Source organism: Aulostomus chinensis, chromosome 4, assembly GCF_037954235.1.
Source record: "Aulostomus chinensis isolate RoL2024-O1b breed Wild chromosome 4, RoL_Achi_v1.0, whole genome shotgun sequence".
Lineage (NCBI taxonomy): Eukaryota > Metazoa > Chordata > Actinopteri > Syngnathiformes > Aulostomidae > Aulostomus > Aulostomus chinensis.
In genome coordinates, this window is record NC_141323.1 from 8,978,798 (window position 1) to 8,998,291 (window position 19,494).

A 19,494-nucleotide genomic window follows, 5' to 3' on the forward strand; every position below is an offset into this window, starting at 1 on the left:
AGAAAAGGCCGAAACGATGAGACGTTCAGTAAAGGTTTGACCTCCCAGCAGCGCTGCTGGCGGTTGGTGGTGTCAGCAATGCCTCCGAACACATCCTCTACAGACTAGAGTCTACACTGAGTGGGTTTAATGGCAGTGAATTATGGGTGTGGTCTCTCAGGCTGTGTCGTCATGGCGACAGACCTGGCCAATTGTGACGTCGTACTTTGTCCAAATTGCCATCATGACGGTGCCGCTTCAGCATCATTTTGATCTGTTTATTCCACTTACATCACAGATGGTTACATGTTTATTTGGGTTACGGAGATGATTAACAAATAATCCTGCTAGTGGAAATACGCAAATAACCACGAGACAGAGCAGAGCTTCACAGCTGGTCTGAGGCTGCAACAGCCTGCACTGGTCTCCAAGGTGACGTACGATGTTCGTCTGTACGCAGGTGGCTCTGCAGCCGATGGTCAACAACCGCTCACCCTCAAACACCCGAGACAACATGCACTTCCTCCTTCTCGCCAACTTCTGCAGAAATAAAGAAAGTCATGGTAAATGGACTCAATTTTATGAAGCGCTTTACAGCGTCGTCTCATTCACCCGTTCACACACACACACACACACACACACACACACACTGATGGTGGAGCTGCCATGCAAGGCACCAACCTACTCATCAGGAGCAATTATGGGTTCAGTATCTCGCTCAAGGACACTTGGACATGGTCACCGGGGTCCAGGATCGAACCAGCGACCCTACGGTCTCTAAGACGGCCGCTCTACCCCTGAGCCACGCCGCCCAGAGTTGAACTGTCAATGTCAGTCTGACTGTCTTGCTTTGATGAGGAAGACACGCTGAACTCCGGTCACGTCTTAACTCACCCATGTCACATGATATAAAATAACGCCGCAGGAGAAGTCACATCTATCAACTGACTTTCTGATGTTTATTTTGTCTCCTGCTGAGAATGTGGGTTTGAGCAAGTCATCAAGTTGCTTCTGTTTGCGCTTTGCTGTCCATCAGACTTGAAAACGGCTGTTTAGAACCAAATGACAACGATCCTCAAGAGTCCTCTGGATGAGTGAGAACCCAGTTACCACAGCCACGAGGGGAGGGGAGCCTTGTGAGGCTTCAACACTGACATGGGAACATGAATGTTTGCAGTGACGTGCATCACTTTAGACTCCCTGGCAGATGACAGTTCAGTTAAATCCAACAACAAGTCGTCTGTGTACGGGTGGACTTTTCTTTTAAAGTCGTCTTTCATCAAGTTTTCAGGTTTTAGGAACTTATTCAGTTTAATTTTTTGGTGTTGGTGAATATGTTGGACAGGAAGGTTACATCTTACATCTGGAATCGTGTTGTTGGGGCAGATTTTTCCTTGAGGGAATAAACAGTCCACACAGGATCCCTGCGGAGAGACACAGGAAGTGATCAACGTCCACCCTCGGAGACCAGCTCCCCGTCACGGGTCAGCACCCACACACCCTCCCAATGCTGCCGCTCACGTCCAGCAACATCAAAGTGATCAACTTCCCTAAAACATTTCTTAAACTCTAGATTATGTTTCTCTTACAAATTTCAGGAATGCGGCTGGGAAGGTTGTCCGGTGTGGTGGAAACACTCCCTGCTAGCGAGGAGTGTAGGCGGAGCCTATAATCTGAGTACACCTTCTTAAAAGGGCAGATAGGAAACTGAATTACTGACTTGAGACAGCACGCCTCACTGGAGGCCGGGCGCCCTCTGCCAGGTGCAAATGTTTGCTATCTAATCCATGTGGGCGGAGCTACAACTGCATTGGTGGGAAGTGAGCAAAGCTGTGGCTGGAACACAATTGATGGGTTTAGGCGATTCGCCACAGGTGAGCTGGAAGGGTTACCGAGACTTTCTGATACTTGGCCGCATCGCAGCGGTTCCTGGTGATCTGGAGGACAGCTGACAGACCGTGAATCACGCCGTTACCACTCAGGATGTTGGATGTGCTGATTGGCGCTTCATTTACATACAGCTGATGAGAAACACATGATCAGTGACAAAAACTGGACTTTCAACACAACACAACATTGTTACACGGTGAGTTTTACAATGTTTCCCTCAGGGCGACGATCACCAAAGCGGCGGCTAACCAGATCCAGTCCACGTTAACGATCCCGTGACCCCACAACAGTCCAGTGCTGCTGGTCACGTTACATAAAAGTTCTGTGCTTGTTGCTGAAGCCGGATCTACTGCATGTTTTACAGTCGATGCAAACTAACGAACCATGAGGGGGCGGCCACATCGTAAGCATGAGGGGGCGGCCACATCGTTAGCATGAGGGGGCGGCCACATCGTAAGCATGAGGGGGCGGCCACATCGTAAGCATGAGGGGGCGGCCACATCGTTAGCATGAGGGGGCGGCCACATCGTAAGCATGAGGGGGCGGCCACATCGTTAGCATGAGGGGGCGGCCACATCGTAAGCATGAGGGGGCGGCCACATCGTTAGCATGAGGGGGCGGCCACATCGTAAGCATGAGGGGGCGGCCACATCGTTAGCATGAGGGGGCGGCCACATCGTTAGCATGAGGGGGCGGCCACATCGTTAGCATGAGGGGGCGGCCACATCGTAAGCATGAGGGGGCGGCCACATCGTTAGCATGAGGGGGCGGCCACATCGTAAGCATGAGGGGGCGGCCACATCGTAAGCATGAGGGGGCGGCCACATCGTTAGCATGAGGGGGCGGCCACATCGTAAGCATGAGGGGGCGGCCACATCGTAAGCATGAGGGGGCGGCCACATCGTTAGCATGAGGGGGCGGCCACATCGTTAGCATGAGGGGGCGGCCACATCGTTAGCATGAGGGGGCGGCCACATCGTAAGCATGAGGGGGCGGCCACATCGTTAGCATGAGGGGGCGGCCACATCGTAAGCATGAGGGGGCGGCCACATCGTTAGCATGAGGGGGCGGCCACATCGTTAGCATGAGGGGGCGGCCACATCGTTAGCATGAGGGGGCGGCCACATCGTTAGCATGAGGGGGCGGCCACATCGTTAGCATGAGGGGGCGGCCACATCGTGAGCATGAGGGGGCGGCCACATCGTGAGCATGAGGGGGCGGCCACATCGTGAGCATGAGGGGGCGGCCACATCGTTAGCATGAGGGGGCGGCCACATCGTGAGCATGAGGGGGCGGCCACATCACGCAGGTTTTAGAACTAATTTGAAGTTTTGTTGGATCAGTTTTAAACTGTCCAAACGGCCTCGGGGCACCCGTGTATCTGAGCTCGTCCCGGACTGCTGATGGTCCTCACAGAGGCTCAAGACTGGAGGTGCAGTTTGGCTTTTAACGGATTTCTTGACTCTGTTTCATCTTTACGTCACTTTCTTCTATCTACCGACTTTGAAACATTTGATCACGTCCAGTTCTTCATGTTGACATTTTCTATTTCACCTCTTAACTCTCCTGTTGTCTTGTAGTCATTTAGAGTGTGTGTGTGTATGTGTGCTTATGTGTGTGTGTGTATGTGTGCACATGTGTGTGTATGTGTGCACATGTGTGTGTATGTGTGTACATGTGCGTGTGTGTATGTGTGCGCGTGTGTGTATGTGTGTACATGTGCGTGTGTGTATGTGTGCGCGTGTGTGTATGTGTGCACGTGTGTGTATGTGTGCGTGTGTGTGCGTATGTGTGCACGTGTGTGTGTGTGCGTGCGTGTGCACGTGTGTGTGTGTGCATATGTGTGTATGTATGTGTGCGTGTGTGTATGTGTGCGTGTGTGTGTTTTTTGTTGTATCTTTTTAATTTGTGAAGCATTTTATGCTGCATTTTGTCTGTATGGAAGTCATGTGATGTCATTTTAATGAAATGTGCTGTACAAATAAAGTTTGACTGCAAACATGGCATCATGGAGTCTGAGGGGCAACACTGGCCCACCTGCAGTCACGTTGCCCATGGCAACGGACAGAAAAGACGCTACTCTGAACATTACAGAAGCGTTGCGTCTATGTTGGCCCCAGCAGGACTCACACCTTTCCGTCTCGGGGGAAGAAGCGGAGCTGGAAGCTGAACCCCAGCAGCGTGGGCTTGTATCCTCCAGACTGCAGGTCGGTCTTCAGCAGACGCTCCGACACCACCAGGTGGTAGCGAGTGGTGTTCACATCCTGTCAGCAGCAATGACGAACACAAACTGAGTTCACCTCTGATTACAAACTTCGGTAATGTGAAGGTTCTCAGCCACAGCCTCGAGGGTTAGTTCACCAAACTCAACGGCGTTCTTCATACTGACCGAAGAACCACGTAAACCACAAACATCTGGTGAGCAGGTGAAAGAGCAGCAACCGCTGCCTGGTGGAGCCTCAGGCCAGATCGTGGACTGGGACCTCCAAGATCTTTCTATTTACATACCAGAGCCGTCACTTCCATCTTTTTCAGATAATCTTCGATGGCGGCGTCTGTTGGCACGAAGACGGTGAACTCGTCCGCCTGCTCGATCTCGTCCGTCAGGTTGTATTTCTGAAACACAAACAACAACATGTGAGCAGACCTGCGGAAGCTGAAAGCAGACGCACAGGTGAGTGTTGGAGCCGCTGTGGTTCCTACGATGAGGCACGATCTGAAGAGCGAGAACTCGGGTCGCAGCTGAAGCATCGCCAGCAGACCTTCACTCAGCTTCCTGTCAGGAACCAGAACCTGGAGTGGGAGACCAGTCCAACACATGAGGCCGCTGCCTGGAGTCGCAGGTCAAACCCAAGGCCGCGATCGACGGGAGGTGAAGGTTTAATACCTGATCAATGATGTGAATCAGTCCGTTGGTCGCCGCCATGTTGGATGTAGTGATGGTCGCGCCCCCAACAGCAGTCAGCTGACACAACAAACACGGGAACCATCAGGGTTCTGTCTGGTTTGTCTGACTTCCAGTTTTTGCTTTTCCTCTAAGTTTTTGTTACTTCCTGCTTTATTTTGATAAGCACTTCAGTATGCGTCAGATGTCTGTTGTACTTCCTGTATGTCTGTCTGATCTTTCCAGCTATTCGTGTTACAGTGTGACCCCAGAACCAGAACCTGAAGCTCCGGACCCCTTGAGCAGACCCTGACCCTGACGCTCTTGTTCTGTCCTCAACAGTCAAACAGGAACTCACCTCATTCTTGGTAGAAACAGGAAGTGAAGTCTTGAGGAGGGTGGTCAGAGAGGACGTGTTGCTCAAGCTGGACAGTGAGACGACGCCCTGGATCAGGTGGTTTCTGTTCATGAGGGACAGACTGAAGCGGTCAGGAGACGCTGGAGACAAAACCAGTGCCGCACAGGTGAGACGTGCGGTTGTCACCTGATGAGACTCGGCAGGTTTCCTTTCGCTGTCCAGAAGCTTTTGTCCTCTTGAGACATTTTGTCGACTGCAGCTGAAGACGGCACCAGTAGGGTGACGTCCTGCACCGACAGAGAACCGGACAGACCCGACTCCTGAGATGAAGACAGATCAGTGAGACGGTGAGCATACTGGAGGGCTGCTGGCGCCCCGTCAGGCTGCAGCGGTCCCTTCTACCATTGTTTAGACAGGCAGTGGTACTCTAAGGGTTCTAGAGTGGTTCTCCAGAGTGACAAATGTTCTAAAGCTTTACTTTGGGAATGTTCTTAAAACATCCTCTCTTGGTTCTGAAAGTTGTGCAGTTACCCAGAATGTTGGAAGAACCTCTCATAATGTTCTGTCTTGGTAATACCCAGAAATCTTCCACTATAATGAGTAACCCAACAGGAACGTCCTACAAATATGTTCCCCTAAACTATTCTGTAAATCTTCCCGGAACATTCTGAATGTTCTCTGAAAGTATGTCCGGCGGCATCCCACAGTCCTTTTAAGAGCTTGATCATCATAGAACATTCTAGAGCAAGAGTAGACGTTCTCAGAGTGTTCTGTAATCGTGTCTCGTTTGTTCTGAACACGCCTTTTTCACTGTCAGATGACGTCCTGTGTGACTCACCGTCGTCCACCTGAAGAACTCGGAGGCGTCTGGAAGCGCCATCAGCTCCTGAAAGACCCACGGCGGTCTGTCAGTGAACATTCAACATCTGTCTGATGTGTGACCGTGGTCGTTCTCACCTGTTCCACCGTCCCATAACAGAGACGCCCATTTCCAACGTAGCCGTCGTCACAGACGCACGTCCACTGGGATGCCAGCAGCTGGCAGCTGGCCTGCACACACGCCACAGAAGCTCAGAACCTCTTATTCTCCACACCAAAACTGACTGCAGTGAGGTTAGTGACATCTGCTGGGGAAGTTGGAGACTGCGGCAACCATGGGGACTGGGTCATGACATCATCACAGCCCTCATAAGAACACAGAACGAAGCATCAACAGCTTCCTACTAAACATGTCAATAAGAGTGACACACGTGAAGCTGCCGGTTCGTCTGTTGGCAACTGTAGATGCAACATACATGTGCAGGTTCATGCTAAGACAACCAGAAAAAAGAGGCGACAGGTCAGACGACTCACTGACCAGGTAGTGGCAGCCGCCGTCCTGAGTGACGCACTGGTTCACCGCCTCACAGACATGTCCGTTCCCTTGGTAGCCACCCTTACAGGAGCAGTCACTCTGACGTTCCACAGGAGAACCAAGAGAAGAAAATGACTCCCCCCACCCACACACACACACACACACACACACTTGCTGACTGATTCAAGTCCAAACACAGAATGAAGGTCGACCCAGAACAGACCAGTAGCAGTGCAAAACTAAACTAAACCAAGCTAAGCTAAACCCTTAGATTGATCTTAACTACACTAATCCAAGCTCAACTAAGCTCAGCCTAGCTAGGCAAAGCCACTTAGTGAAACTGTCCAAAAGCTCCAGAGATGTTTCTTCCGGGCGGGGTCCGTCCACCCGGACCCGGGTTTGTACCTGTCCCGGTCCCACGTAGATGCAGGTGGCGTTGGGGTGGCAGCCGCCCCGGTCCGGCCCGTTGCAGTTGTTGATCGGCTGACACTGGTCTCCGTCCGCCTGCCACCCGGCCAGACACTGGCAGGTGTGCGTGCTCGGGCCCGTCTTGATACACTTGGCCTGCAGGTGACGAGCATCAAATCAATTCTTTGAATGAACCTTTATTAGTCAGACGAGACGCAAACAAACAGTCGCCATGACATGGAGCGACAGCGAAGGTGGAAATACGGGATTGGACGCACATTGATGCTGCAGCCGCCTCGCAGAGGTGGAGCACACGGGTCTGACTCCACACAGGTGATACCGTCACCTTGGTAACCGCGTTTACAAACACACCTGTGAACGCACGGCGGGAATCAGAGAGAACGTCACATACTCGCTTCAGCTGGTCGGACGATGCCGGTCAACTCACCCTACGGTTCCCCGGCTGAAGTCACAGTCCGCGTGGGCGTGGCAGAACTGGGCGCGGTGGCCGCACGCCTGCGTCCTGCGCTCACAGAAGCGACCCGTGAAACCCTGCTGGCAGGAGTCGCGCTTGCAGCGTCCGTCTGAGTCCGGACGGTTGTCGCACTGACCGTGGACACATGGACACGCTGGGGACGCACACAGAGGTGAACGTCACCGTCATGAGATCACACCTGGATGACGTCACGACGCGCTTCACTTACTTCTGTCGCAGTTTGGACCGTATTTGTTGGAAGACGCACAGAACTGACAGCGAGAGCCTGCGAAGTTTGATTGACAGATGCAAGTTCCGTTCCCTTCCATCCCGTCCACACACTGAAACACACACACACACACACTTAGGTTTCCTCAACACATACACGCACGCACGCACGCACACACACACACACACATACACGCACGCACACACACACACGCACGCGCACACACACACACACACACACACACACACACACACTGTGGCGTGTCACCTGGCCGTGCCCTGAGCAGGGCGTCTGGTGTCCGCCGGGACAGGGGCTGCAGTCTGGGCCGTAGAAGCCTTGACAACAGGCAGGAGTCTGAACATGCAGGACATAAATCAATGAAATCATTCAGCTGTCACAGGGTTTAGCTCCGCCCACCTCTGTTCGGACAGTTGCTACTGACGTTGCTCATCATAGATGAGCCTAATATATCAGACACTTTTATTATTATCATTACTGTAATGTGATTGGCAAAAACCTGTGTCAAAGCCCAGTCAGCTGCTAGCTCAGCTGCTAGCTTAGCTGCTAGCCCCTAAGCAGGCTAGCAGCTAAGCTAGCAGCTTGAGACTTCTTTACATGAATACAGATTCAGCTCTGAACCACCAGGGACAACATTTAAAAACCTTCACCGCTGTGAGATGTGAGGATGGAGGGTGGAGCTTAGCTGTGACTCCGCCCCTGTCAGCTCACTGGGTCTTTCAGTGTGAGCCATACTAAAGCAGGTACCGTGAAGGTGGTGTTGCAGAGTGGCGAGCAGCCAAGTGACGGGATGTCGATGGTCCCTTGACCAAAAGGGGAGATGTAGACACACCCGAACACGGAGGAGCCCTGAAGCAGCAGGCGGTCGATCAATAACCATTTATCGATCTGGTATCAACATCTGATTGATAACAATGAGCAGAGTGGATGTCTTACCGTGTAAACGCCGGAGCTGCAGTGGAACAGTTTGACTCTGGAGCAGCTGACACATTCACCCTGAAAATTAAAGACGGTTCCGTGACATCACGCCATTACTGCATCACTTCCTGTTTCCAAGCTAAAAGACAGGAAGCTGAACATTTTAGCTATTAATTCTCCACTGGCAGCAAACGACTTGCCAATCTTGGGACAAGTTCAGGTTAACCTCACCTTGATGACGCTACTCTGTGTGACATCACACCTGTGAGGCAGCACAGGTTCAATGGACGATGGCGTTAAGACCATGTCCAGCACGTACAGACGACCATTTTTCGCCTCCACATCGGCCTCCAACACAGCAGCACCATTCACCAGCATCTGCCCCTGACAGACAGAAAGCAGGGCACAGACGCCCAGACAGACTTCAATGGAACAGAAGAATCAAACAGGAAGTTGCTGTTTTCACTTTTGATAATCTGTCCATGAAAGGACAACCACAGAAGCTCCGCCTTCCCTATGACAGCGCTGATAACAGTAAAAACACGATGGCGAGCTGGAGTTTGGTGCCGCCACTTCACCGGGGAAGCTTTTAACTTTATTTAAGGTCTTGGACAAACATGTCAACATTCTACATGTAACTCCGCCTCCTACGCGCGCGTTTCAGAAGTGATGTCAGCAAATATAAGACCACAGCTCCAAACGGCATTCTTCCCCCTTCTGAAACATTCCTGCAAGAACTAACAGATCCACGCCACACAAATGGTTGGTCCCAACTGCTGCGTATCAGACGTGACAAGCACGCCGCCTCGACATACGCACTAATCACATGACCACGACATGTGAGCTGCTGTGAAATTTTGATGCAAATGTTGAAAAAGACTTTTATCCAATGAGCAGCGGGAACATGATATCAGCCAGTCTGACTTCAGGGTTTGGCTCGGCCAAGGTGGGCGGAGCCAAACCTTTTTAAAAGCATCTTCAGACGTCCCCTAGAAACTCAGTTTGGTCACTTGAAGGTGAACCCTGTGATGGAGTCTGTCTTCCTGCTCTTTCCTGCCGGCGCCACTCACGGTCTCGGTCACGTTGACGGTCAGAACCTGGTTGGCCATGGTGGTGAGTCGCGGGCTACCGGCGACGTTGAAGACCTCCAGCTTCAGCGGGGACAGGAAATGCCGTCAGTACATGTGATGGAGGTTAAATATGCGGAATCAAGGAGTAGGAGGGGCGACTCACTGCCGTGGACGCCACCACGTGATTCCTCAGCAGCTCCACCAGCTTGTTGGCACCCTGCGGAGCCACAAACAGACGGGAGTTCAACTTCCTGTTGCTGTAACGAAGGCGACGTTGGCATCTTCATCGCCTCAGTTTCAGTTGAGGAAGAGGAAGATTCATCCCCTCCTTCGCTGGGCTGTCATTTTCTCTCTTGAATCGTTTGTTTTTATTATTTGTTCATTAAATGAATCGATTTTTTCCTTCTGTTTTGGTGATTTGTAATTTTAGCAGCGTCACCGATTTTTACCGCTTGGTGTTTTTAAATCATCTTCACTCTTCACAATGTCTTTCTTGTCTCTTTCTGTGAGTCTCTCCTCGTGTTGTCTGTCCCTCTCTGTCACACACATGCGCGCGCACGAGAGTTCTCACCGCAGCACTGCTCAGGTATTGCAAGTGTCCCTGCGCCATCGCGTCGACGGCCGCGCTGACAGGAGCGAAGACTGTGATGGGCCCGGGGAGGTCCAGGAGGGACGCCAGGTCCGCTTTCTACAGAGACAGGAGAGCAGCTCAGGTGTGCAGGTGTCACTTCTTCACTCGTTATTCATGGGTCACTCGTCACACTCTTCTAGGAAGTTCACCTGATCTTTTAAAAAGTTACAAATGCTGTTAAATAAAAAAGGTAAACGATAGGAAGACAGAGCACTTTAATTTAGGATGTCTTTAGAACGTGAACTGTATTTTCAATGATTGACGGCTCATATATATATTGCTGCTTCTGTTTAAGCAGTACATTATACTGCATATGTAGTCATACCTGTTTGGATTCTTACAGCAGGGTTCATCACAGCAGCCACTAGGGGGCGACGGTGATGATATTTGTCATCCACCTCAGACTGCTTTCAACGTTAATAAATGAAACCGACGATTTGATTTTGGTGCTGAAGCTTTAAAAAGACGAATGAACGACTCAACTCACTTCCAGTAACAACTTGAACTGTTCAAACTTTCCGTAGTCAGAGATGATCTTCATCAGGTTCTCCTGCAGAGCAACCGAGCCAGGAAGCACTCAATCAATCAATCAATCAATCAATCAGTCCTATAGTTCTAGAATGATATCAGAGTGAACAGTTACTGCACCTCTGGGTCGCTCTCCACGGTGGCGGCGACGCTGTCCATCAGCTTACTGATGATGTGGATCATCCCGTTGGACGCCAGCAGGTCAGACTGGACAATGACGCCCTGCTTCCTGCTGCCATGGATACGGATCTTCGTCACAGAGTCCTTACGGAGACACCAGAGCAATGCAGCGAGAACTACTAGACAACTAGAAGCAAAATACCAACTCCCTGGGGAAAAGGTGACGGCAACACACACACACACACACACACACACACACACACACACACAAACAACCTTGTCTCTCACCCCCTTAGGTGTGTCAGTTTCAGCTGATTTTCCCGTCAGCGTGTAGAGGATGTCGCTTCTCTTCAGCGTGTCTAAGGGCACCACCCCGGCAACCAGGTGCATCTTACACAGGTATTTGGCTCTGGATGGGTTGGCCATCAGGGTCCTCAACTGGCGGCACAAACACAACACTTCATTCCACTTATCTGCCAACGGCCTCTGGGGAATATTTCAAAATGAAGCCCCGGCTGGTCGTCGCCTGTGAACGTTTAACACCAACGTTCTGTTGGACTTGGATGCAGTTTGCCGTGTTCACTGGATGTGATTCTCACCGAAGGTCCTCTGAAGCCTTTATTGAGTGGGACGAAGAGCGTGAAAGGCCCCAGGACACTCAGAGGCCACGACACAGAACCTGAAGAGATGTAGGGGTTCATCATTTGTCAGGTCTGTCACCATAACGACAAGTAGAACACTGTTAAATCCTGTTTTCTGATTGAGCTCTGATCAGATTGACTACAGGAAGTGACGCAGCGCAGCGTGGCTCCCCCTGAGGTTAGAATACTCGATTCACCAGAATTCACATCTTCCTGGATGTGGACAGAATTTTACCTTTTGGTCAGAATCATCTTTTTGTGCTTTTACTGCTACGAACATTAAAATTGTTTTATTGAATACATTTTTTAATTAAAGACTTTCACTTCAAATCTCAAAATGTGGTCCTCTGCTGATCGTCTGTCCCACCGTGAGACTTTGCCTCATGTTCAAGATGGACGTGTTGCCGTACCGAACAGAGTGATGGCGTTGGTCAGCTGACCTCTCCACTGGCTGTCGGGCTCCGTGTTCAGCTCGCTCAGACGCTGCATGATGTTGCCATAGCAAACTTTCCCATCGCCAATGTAACCCTGCACACACTTGCATCTGAAGGAGGGAGAATCAACCACATCACATGACTGGAAGCTAACATGTAAGCGCACAGGAACAACTAGCAAACATTTAAGCTAACAAACATCTAGAAGCAAACATTTAAGCTAACAGAAACAACAAGAAGAAGCTAACATTTAAGCTAACAGAAACAACAAGAAGAAGCTAACATTTAAGCTAACAGAAACATCAAGAAACAAACATTTAAGCTAACAGAAACAACAAGAAGAAGCTAACATTTAAGCTAACAGAAACAACAAGAAGAAGCTAACATTTAAGCTAACAGAAACAACAAGAAGAAGCTAACATTTAAGCTAACAGAAACATCAAGAAACAAACATTTAAGCTAACAGAAACAACAAGAAGAAGCTAACATTTAAGCTAACAGAAACAACAAGAAGAAGCTAACATTTAAGCTAACAGAAACATCAAGAAACAAACATTTAAGCTAACAGAAACAACAAGAAGAAGCTAACATTTAAGCTAACAGAAACAACAAGAAGAAGCTAACATTTAAGCTAACAGAAACATCAAGAAACAAACATTTAAGCTAACAGAAACAACACGAAGAAGCTAACATTTAAGCTAACAAACATCTAGAAGCAAACATTTAAGCTAACAGAAACATCAAGAAGCTAACATGTAAGCTAAATGAAACTGAAACCTAGCATACTAGTTGAAAGAAACATTTCCTGCAGCATTCTATCTGAATATTTAGTAGATACAAAAGTGGGAGGGAGAACCGGGACTAACTCAGTTCTTCCTGGTCCCACCGTAGTGCAGTTGGCATTCTTGTGACAGGAATCAGGTGTACAGGAATCCTTCAGGCTGCAGCTGCTCTTCACCAGGTTGCCGTAGCCGGCGAGGCACTCGCAGTGAGACTGAATCAAACATCAGAGGTCAGCTGATCAGAAGGGTTTCACTCCGCAAAAAGTCCAAATCCTCCTGTCTAGTCCTGGATCCTGATAATAATACAGCGAGATTGTGGTCCTGTGCTCCCTCTTGTTCCTCAAACTGAAACTGACATCGTTCCTTCTTCCGCTGCTCTTGATCCTGATTGAGATCTGGCTCCTCATCCAGACCTTGATCCTATTCCTAATTTTGTCCTTTTTTTTGCTCCTGGTCTAGATTTCTGACCTGACCCTGATCCCAAACCTGTTGTGGGTTCTGTCTTACCTGTTTCTGATCCTGTGCTTATTCTCTACCCTGAACCGTATCCTGAAATGGGTTTTTATTCCTGACCTGGTTTCATTCTTGTTCTCACCTTCCCTGGTCCCTCATAGACACAGCGGGTAGATCCAGAGGAACAGCCGCCATTGTTGGTCTGACACGGATTGACAGCCATGCAGACCCGTCCATCCCCACTGTAACCTTGGTTGCAGGCACACAGGTGCTGGTTTGGACCAGAGTGGATGCAGCTGGCGTGGACATGGCAGACCTGCTGCAGACATGGGTTGATGGCTGCAGAGACAGAGGACCTTCCTCAGTGTGGGAGTTGAAGCAGATGAGTGTTTGTGTTTGACATAAAAACTCACATAGACAATTGGATCCTGACAACTGGTAACCAGGGCGACACTGACACTCCAACCGGCCCGTCAGAGCTTCTGCCATACAGCGAGCGTTGGGCGAGCAGCTGAGAGCCGAACACTCAGGGAGCTCTGCAGATCCGCGGAAGCATCAGTACAGGAGAGAGGGGACACGGCACAGGTGACACAGGGAAGTACAGCAGACAGCAGACATTACTGCACGGTTTCAGGAACATATTGGGCTCATATCGAAGTCTGCTATTAGCTAGCTTAGCATCATTAGCCGACTGGGTCGGTTAGTGTCAGAGGTCGGATTTTTGTTTTTGTGTCATTGCATTTGCACCTTTTGCAGCTCCATTAAAGTAGCTTAGCATGAATAGGCTGAATGTGTCTAACACATGGCATGTCCTCGTATGACTGAATGACTGCTAATCACCATCATCATCAACGATCACTCAAACGTGGCTCACCTTGATCGCAGTTTGGACCCGAGTACCCTGAGAAACAGGTGCACTTGCCGTCACCTTTCAGACCGGCAGCACACAGGCCATGAACACACGAGCAGACTGGCCAGAACCAAGGAGGCAGGTCAGAATGAGAATACCTGAGTCACTTCATTACAATTAGGTGATGTGTGTTTACCTGAGCTACAGGTGGGACCATACCGACCCGGTTCACAATCCTCACAGGCGGTTCCTGCAAAGCCTTCCTGAATAACACACACAAACATTGAAGACAAAACTTCAAGTTCTAATCAAGGTGAACAAAACAACCTGCAGCCGTCAGTAGGTGTGTCAGCAGGTGTCATCCGTCAGTAGGTGTGTCAGCAGGTGTCAGCCCTCAGTAGGTGTGTCAGCAGGTGTCAGCCCTCAGTAGGTGTGTCAGCAGGTGTCATCCCTCAGTAGGTGTGTCAGCAGGTGTCATCCCTCAGTAGGTGTGTCAGCAGGTGTCATCGCTCAGTTGGTGTGTCAGTGGGTGTCATCCCTCAGTAGGTGTGTCAGTGGGTGTCATCCCTCAGTAGGTGTGTCAGCGGGTGTCATCCCTCAGTAGGTGTGTCATCCGTCAGTAGGTGTGTCAGCAGGTGTCATCCGTCAGTAGGTGTGTCAGTGGATGTGTCATCCGTCAGTAGGTGTGTCAGCAGGTGTCATCCGTCAGTAGGTGTGTCAGCAGGTGTCATCCCTCAGTAGGTGTGTCAGCAGGTGTCACCCGTCAGTTGGTGTGTCAGCAGGTGTCATCCCTCAGTAGGTGTGTCAGCAGGTGTCATCCCTCAGTAGGTGTGTCAGTGGGTGTCATCCGTCAGTTGGTGTGTCAGCAGGTGTCATCCGTCATTTGGTGTGTCAGCAGGTGTCACCCGTCAGTTGGTGTGTCAGCAGGTGTCATCCCTCAGTAGGTGTGTCAGCAGGTGTCATCCCTCAGTAGGTGTGTCAGCAGGTGTCATCCCTCAGTAGGTGTGTCAGTGGGTGTTACCCGTCAGTTGGTGTGTCAGCGGATGTCATCCCTCAATTGCTGTGTCAGCAGGTGTCATCCCTCAGTAGGTGTGTCAGCAGGTGTCATCCGTCAGTAGGTGTGTCAGCAGGTGTCATCCCTCAGTAGGTGTGTCAGCGGGTGTCATCGCTCAGTAGGTGTGTCAGTGGGTGTCATCCCTCAGTAGGTGTGTCAGCAGGTGTCACCCGTCAGTTGGTGTGTCAGCAGGTGTCATCCCTCAGTAGGTGTGTCAGCAGGTGTCATCCCTCAGTAGGTGTGTCAGCTGGTGTCATCCCTCAGTAGGTGTGTCAGTGGGTGTCATCCCTCAGTAGGTGTGTCAGCAGGTGTCACCCGTCAGTTGGTGTGTCAGCAGGTGTCATCCCTCAGTAGGTGTGTCAGCAGGTGTCATCCGTCAGTTGGTGTGTCAGCAGGTGTCATCCGTCAGTTGGTGTGTCAGCAGGTGTCATCCGTCAGTTGGTGTGTCAGCAGGTGTCAGCCGTCAGTTGGTGTGTCAGCAGGTGTCAGCCGTCAGTTGGTGTGTCAGCAGGTGTCATCCGTCAGTTGGTGTGTCAGCAGGTGTCAGCCGTCAGTTGGTGTGTCAGCAGGTGTCAGCCGTCAGTTGGTGTGTCAGCAGGTGTCATCCGTCAGTTGGTGTGTCAGCAGGTGTCAGCCGTCAGTTGGTTTGTCAGCAGGTGTCATCCGTCAGTTGGTGTGTCAGCAGGTGTCAGCCGTCAGTTGGTTTGTCAGCAGGTGTCATCCCTCAGTAGGTGTGTCAGCAGGTGTCATCCGTCAGTTGGTGTGTCAGCAGGTGTCAGCCGTCAGTTGGTGTGTCAGCAGGTGTCACGTGCCACTAACAGTGAGCCACTAAGAGGCTGTTAGCTGGTCTTGTGGTCCGGCCCTTACAGCAGTGGGACACTCGTCTCTTTCTCAAGAGAAGGAATAAAGCTGGAGACACGTTGATGGAGGACAAACTCACATCTGATCTTGTACATCAATAATTTTCTGTTTTCTACAATCTGCTTGGTTGCATTTTTATTTATTTCTAAATTTCAATTTCTTTATTAATGACAGGGATAACCATTGTCTCAAGTCTCAACCATTAAGTCCCGTTCCTACGGTACAATGGCGTCCAGTCGCAATGTGTCACATTTTAATGAAGTGAAGTTTGAGGTAAAAAATAATCACAATTACATTTTTTCCCAGAATGTTTCAGTCCTGGTCAGCAGGTGTGTTACCTGACAGCTGCAGGTCCCGTTGCCTTGGAGTCCTTCAGAGCAGACTCCTCTGTTGTTGCAGGGGCGCTCAGCACTTTCAGGACACTCTGAAACACAAACAGGAAGCTGACAGACGGCCGGGAGGAAACAGGCCCCTTGATTCCCTCTCTATCTGACCTGCTCCGCTGTCCCTCCCTTATCTCCCCGTCGTCACTCCCCTGCTGCTTCCTCCCAATTTGCCTCGTCAGAATCTCTGAATGTTTGAACTTTCAACAGGGTGATGAATCTGCTTCCTGTCAATCTGCGAACATGAATGTGAGCGTGTGAATGTGGAGCTTCATGTCAGCAGATTCTGGACCTGCTGAGTGAGAACTCTGCCAGCAGGGAGGAAGTCAGGACAGGCTGCTTCTTGCAGCACTGGACGTCCAGCATGTGTCCGCTGGTGTTGCAGCCGTCCCTTCCTCTCTGGTCTCTGCTTCTAAATCTGTTTCCTGCTTTACTTCCTGTTGTAGCACCCCAATTTTACTAAGTATTTATCTCCTTGTGTCTCATAAAGTTTTATCAGGCGCAGCGAGCACTGTACCGAGGCACCTGGGACCCCAGAAACCAGGACAGCAAATTTCCATTTCCTGATGTCTGTAGCACTCGGAGGAGCAGCCTTTGCTGGCCATGGTGAGGCTGCCGGACCGGACGTAGTACCTGCAGACACCGACACATCCTGTCACCACGCTGAGGTCAACGGTCATCAGTTGCTAAAACCCTAAAGAGAATCTTTTCATGATGTACATTGTTAAATAACCAGACATTGAAGAGAGACTACTAAATCAATGAAGGGGAGGAGGGACTTCCTGCAAAAGGACAGGATGTGTTCTCACTGGCAGTCCTGCACCGAGGTTCCGAATCTCTCCATGTATGGGTGTGGACATTGTGCGCCCCAGGTTTCAGTGCAGGGGTAGCAATCGGAACGTGTCCGCAGCACCCTTGACTCCAGACAGAAGTTCTGAAAAACAGATTAACGTTGTCACATGGGACTTTTATTTTGAAGGACGAGTGGACAGGAAGCTGAAACATCAAACTTCTTTAAAGACATGGACTTTACAATGAATGATGAAGTTCAGGGGACAGTCAACTAGAAAACTAGAAATTATTTATATATATATATACATATATATATACATATATGTACACACACACATATATGTACACACACACACATATATATATGTATATATACATGTGTATATATACATATATATATGTATATATACATATATATGCATGTATATATACATGTATATATATATACATATGTATATATGTGTATATATATACATGTGTGTGTGTATATATATGTGTGTGTGTATATATATACATATATATACATATATATACACATATGTATATATATATATATATATATACATATATATACACATATGTATGTATATATATGTATATATATGTATATAGATATATATGTATATGTATAATTTTATAGTAAGAAATTAAATGTAGAAACAAAATCAAAACTGATTTTAAAGCTCTTAAAACTGACTTCAGGGTTCCAAGATGGTTCTCTAATAAATTTAGATTATAATCCTGCCTGATTTGTTCAAATTCATTTAACTTCTAACTACATATTTTTGTCTTGTATCTTAGCTCACATTTTTGTTTCTAGTTTTTTTGAAATAACATTTTCACCACTTTTAGCTTCAATGTTTGGCTTCCAGTGGGGTTGTTGGCACACATCATGGCTCGTTCCAGACTCCCTTAGATCTTCTGAACTGAATTTTATCTGCCAGCTGTGCTGTTCGTTTGAGCCTCCACTTGTTTTCCTGCTCAAATGTTAGCTAGCAGGTGGTGTTTTAGCGATGGAATAATCTCCGCTCATGTTGTTGGAAACAGAAATACCCTTTGATACATCCTGAACCAACAAGCAAATCCTGAGGAATTAACAAGAAAATCCCCAGCAAATGACACTTTTTGTGCATTATTGACAACAATTCAGATAAATACAATGAAATACTTACATTTTATAATAAAGTCAGATATTGTGTATCAAACATTTTAAAAAGTAGCATCAGTCTCCCTCAGAATGTTCATATGTGTAAACTATTTAGAGCTCAATTTACAGGTTTCTGACGGGGCATAAAACAGGAAGTGACCTCACACCTGTCATTGCCACTGATCCAGCAAACACAAGCAGCTCCACTGTAGACGACAACAAACCAGTTTAAGCTGGTTTATCATGTGTTCATTTTGAACAATGAACATTTTGCTAGTTCACACACACGTGACCTGAGAGTTGGTCATGTGACCCAACGCTTTCTCCAAATTCTTACTTCGCACCAGTGATAGTGATTTTCCCTGAAAGTGAACGAGTGGGCAGGAGTCAGGCGGTTCATCTGCCAACTTACCAACCAACAGTGAGAAACAACTCTTTGCTCTTGGTTTTCTTACAAAAAACCAGCTCATGTAACTGTTTTGTAAAGTTCTTATTCTCTTAACTTCCAGTTAATTTGCTTTTAATTTCTGTAAAACATCAAAATTTGATAATTTACAAGATATTCATGAAATTTTGGGTAAAAAGAATTGGAGAAAATTTGAACAAATTTGGTGACGTCTTTGAGACCTCCCTGACCTTGAGAGGAAGAAACACGGAAGAAAGTGTGATGTCACCTGTTGATAACTGGTGGCAGTCAGGTCCAGCATCATCATCATCGTCATCATCACCATCATCATCATCATGGCCGTGGTCATCTCAGGGATCAGCCGCAGCGTGGCGCTCTAACCAGACGTCACGTCCTCCTGTTTCTGCTCTGATCCCAGCTCCAGCGTCCCCGCTGCTTTTCCCCTGCTGTCCCCCCTCCCACCACTTCCTGCCCCCTCCCACCACTTCCTGCTGCTGTCAAACTGCTGACGGTACGATCCTGGCACTACCTCAGGATGCCATGAGGACACATTCTTGTTCCTCAGCTGGTCTGGAGACTTAAACGTGGCCTCCAGTTTCACAAAGTTGGAAAAATGTCCAGCTTTTCAAAATAAAGGGAAAGATGGATGAAGCAGACACACGCAGGCCCTTTATCAAAGTTCATGACTCTGATTGGATGATCAAACAGGAAGTGATGATGATGATGATGATGATGATGATCAATACTTCTGATTGAAGTCAGTAAAGTCATCCAATACTGATGCTTCACTGATGTCATTAAAACTCTCGCAAATAAAAGATATTAATTA

General features: G+C 48.9%; 1 protein-coding gene across 1 annotated transcript in view; it reads right to left on the reverse strand.

Moving 5' to 3' along the window:
* Positions 1-19,064, reverse strand: part of stab2 (stabilin 2) — a 28,190-nt gene extending 9,126 nt beyond the window's left edge. Inside the window, exons 1-37 of the mRNA XM_086202512.1 lie at positions 18,934-19,064; positions 17,130-17,254; positions 16,838-16,953; positions 16,276-16,361; positions 14,219-14,285; positions 14,047-14,142; positions 13,586-13,708; positions 13,315-13,511; positions 12,804-12,931; positions 11,914-12,047; positions 11,462-11,541; positions 11,151-11,300; positions 10,863-11,006; positions 10,702-10,764; positions 10,155-10,271; positions 9,747-9,800; positions 9,584-9,664; positions 8,745-8,897; positions 8,532-8,591; positions 8,343-8,444; positions 7,845-7,931; positions 7,578-7,689; positions 7,322-7,502; positions 7,152-7,245; positions 6,871-7,029; positions 6,469-6,564; positions 6,069-6,161; positions 5,950-5,997; positions 5,298-5,431; positions 5,112-5,214; positions 4,757-4,834; positions 4,573-4,662; positions 4,378-4,485; positions 4,002-4,133; positions 1,872-2,000; positions 1,341-1,403; positions 421-519 (exon numbers count right to left, since the gene is read on the reverse strand). Coding sequence (XP_086058638.1) covers positions 421-519; positions 1,341-1,403; positions 1,872-2,000; positions 4,002-4,133; positions 4,378-4,485; positions 4,573-4,662; positions 4,757-4,834; positions 5,112-5,214; positions 5,298-5,431; positions 5,950-5,997; positions 6,069-6,161; positions 6,469-6,564; positions 6,871-7,029; positions 7,152-7,245; positions 7,322-7,502; positions 7,578-7,689; positions 7,845-7,931; positions 8,343-8,444; positions 8,532-8,591; positions 8,745-8,897; positions 9,584-9,664; positions 9,747-9,800; positions 10,155-10,271; positions 10,702-10,764; positions 10,863-11,006; positions 11,151-11,300; positions 11,462-11,541; positions 11,914-12,047; positions 12,804-12,931; positions 13,315-13,511; positions 13,586-13,708; positions 14,047-14,142; positions 14,219-14,285; positions 16,276-16,361; positions 16,838-16,953; positions 17,130-17,254; positions 18,934-19,014 — 3,963 coding nt within the window. The 5' untranslated portion in view covers positions 19,015-19,064. The remainder of the gene's footprint in view (positions 1-420; positions 520-1,340; positions 1,404-1,871; positions 2,001-4,001; positions 4,134-4,377; positions 4,486-4,572; positions 4,663-4,756; positions 4,835-5,111; positions 5,215-5,297; positions 5,432-5,949; positions 5,998-6,068; positions 6,162-6,468; positions 6,565-6,870; positions 7,030-7,151; positions 7,246-7,321; positions 7,503-7,577; positions 7,690-7,844; positions 7,932-8,342; positions 8,445-8,531; positions 8,592-8,744; positions 8,898-9,583; positions 9,665-9,746; positions 9,801-10,154; positions 10,272-10,701; positions 10,765-10,862; positions 11,007-11,150; positions 11,301-11,461; positions 11,542-11,913; positions 12,048-12,803; positions 12,932-13,314; positions 13,512-13,585; positions 13,709-14,046; positions 14,143-14,218; positions 14,286-16,275; positions 16,362-16,837; positions 16,954-17,129; positions 17,255-18,933) is intronic.
* Between the last annotated feature and the right edge of the window lie 430 nt (positions 19,065-19,494).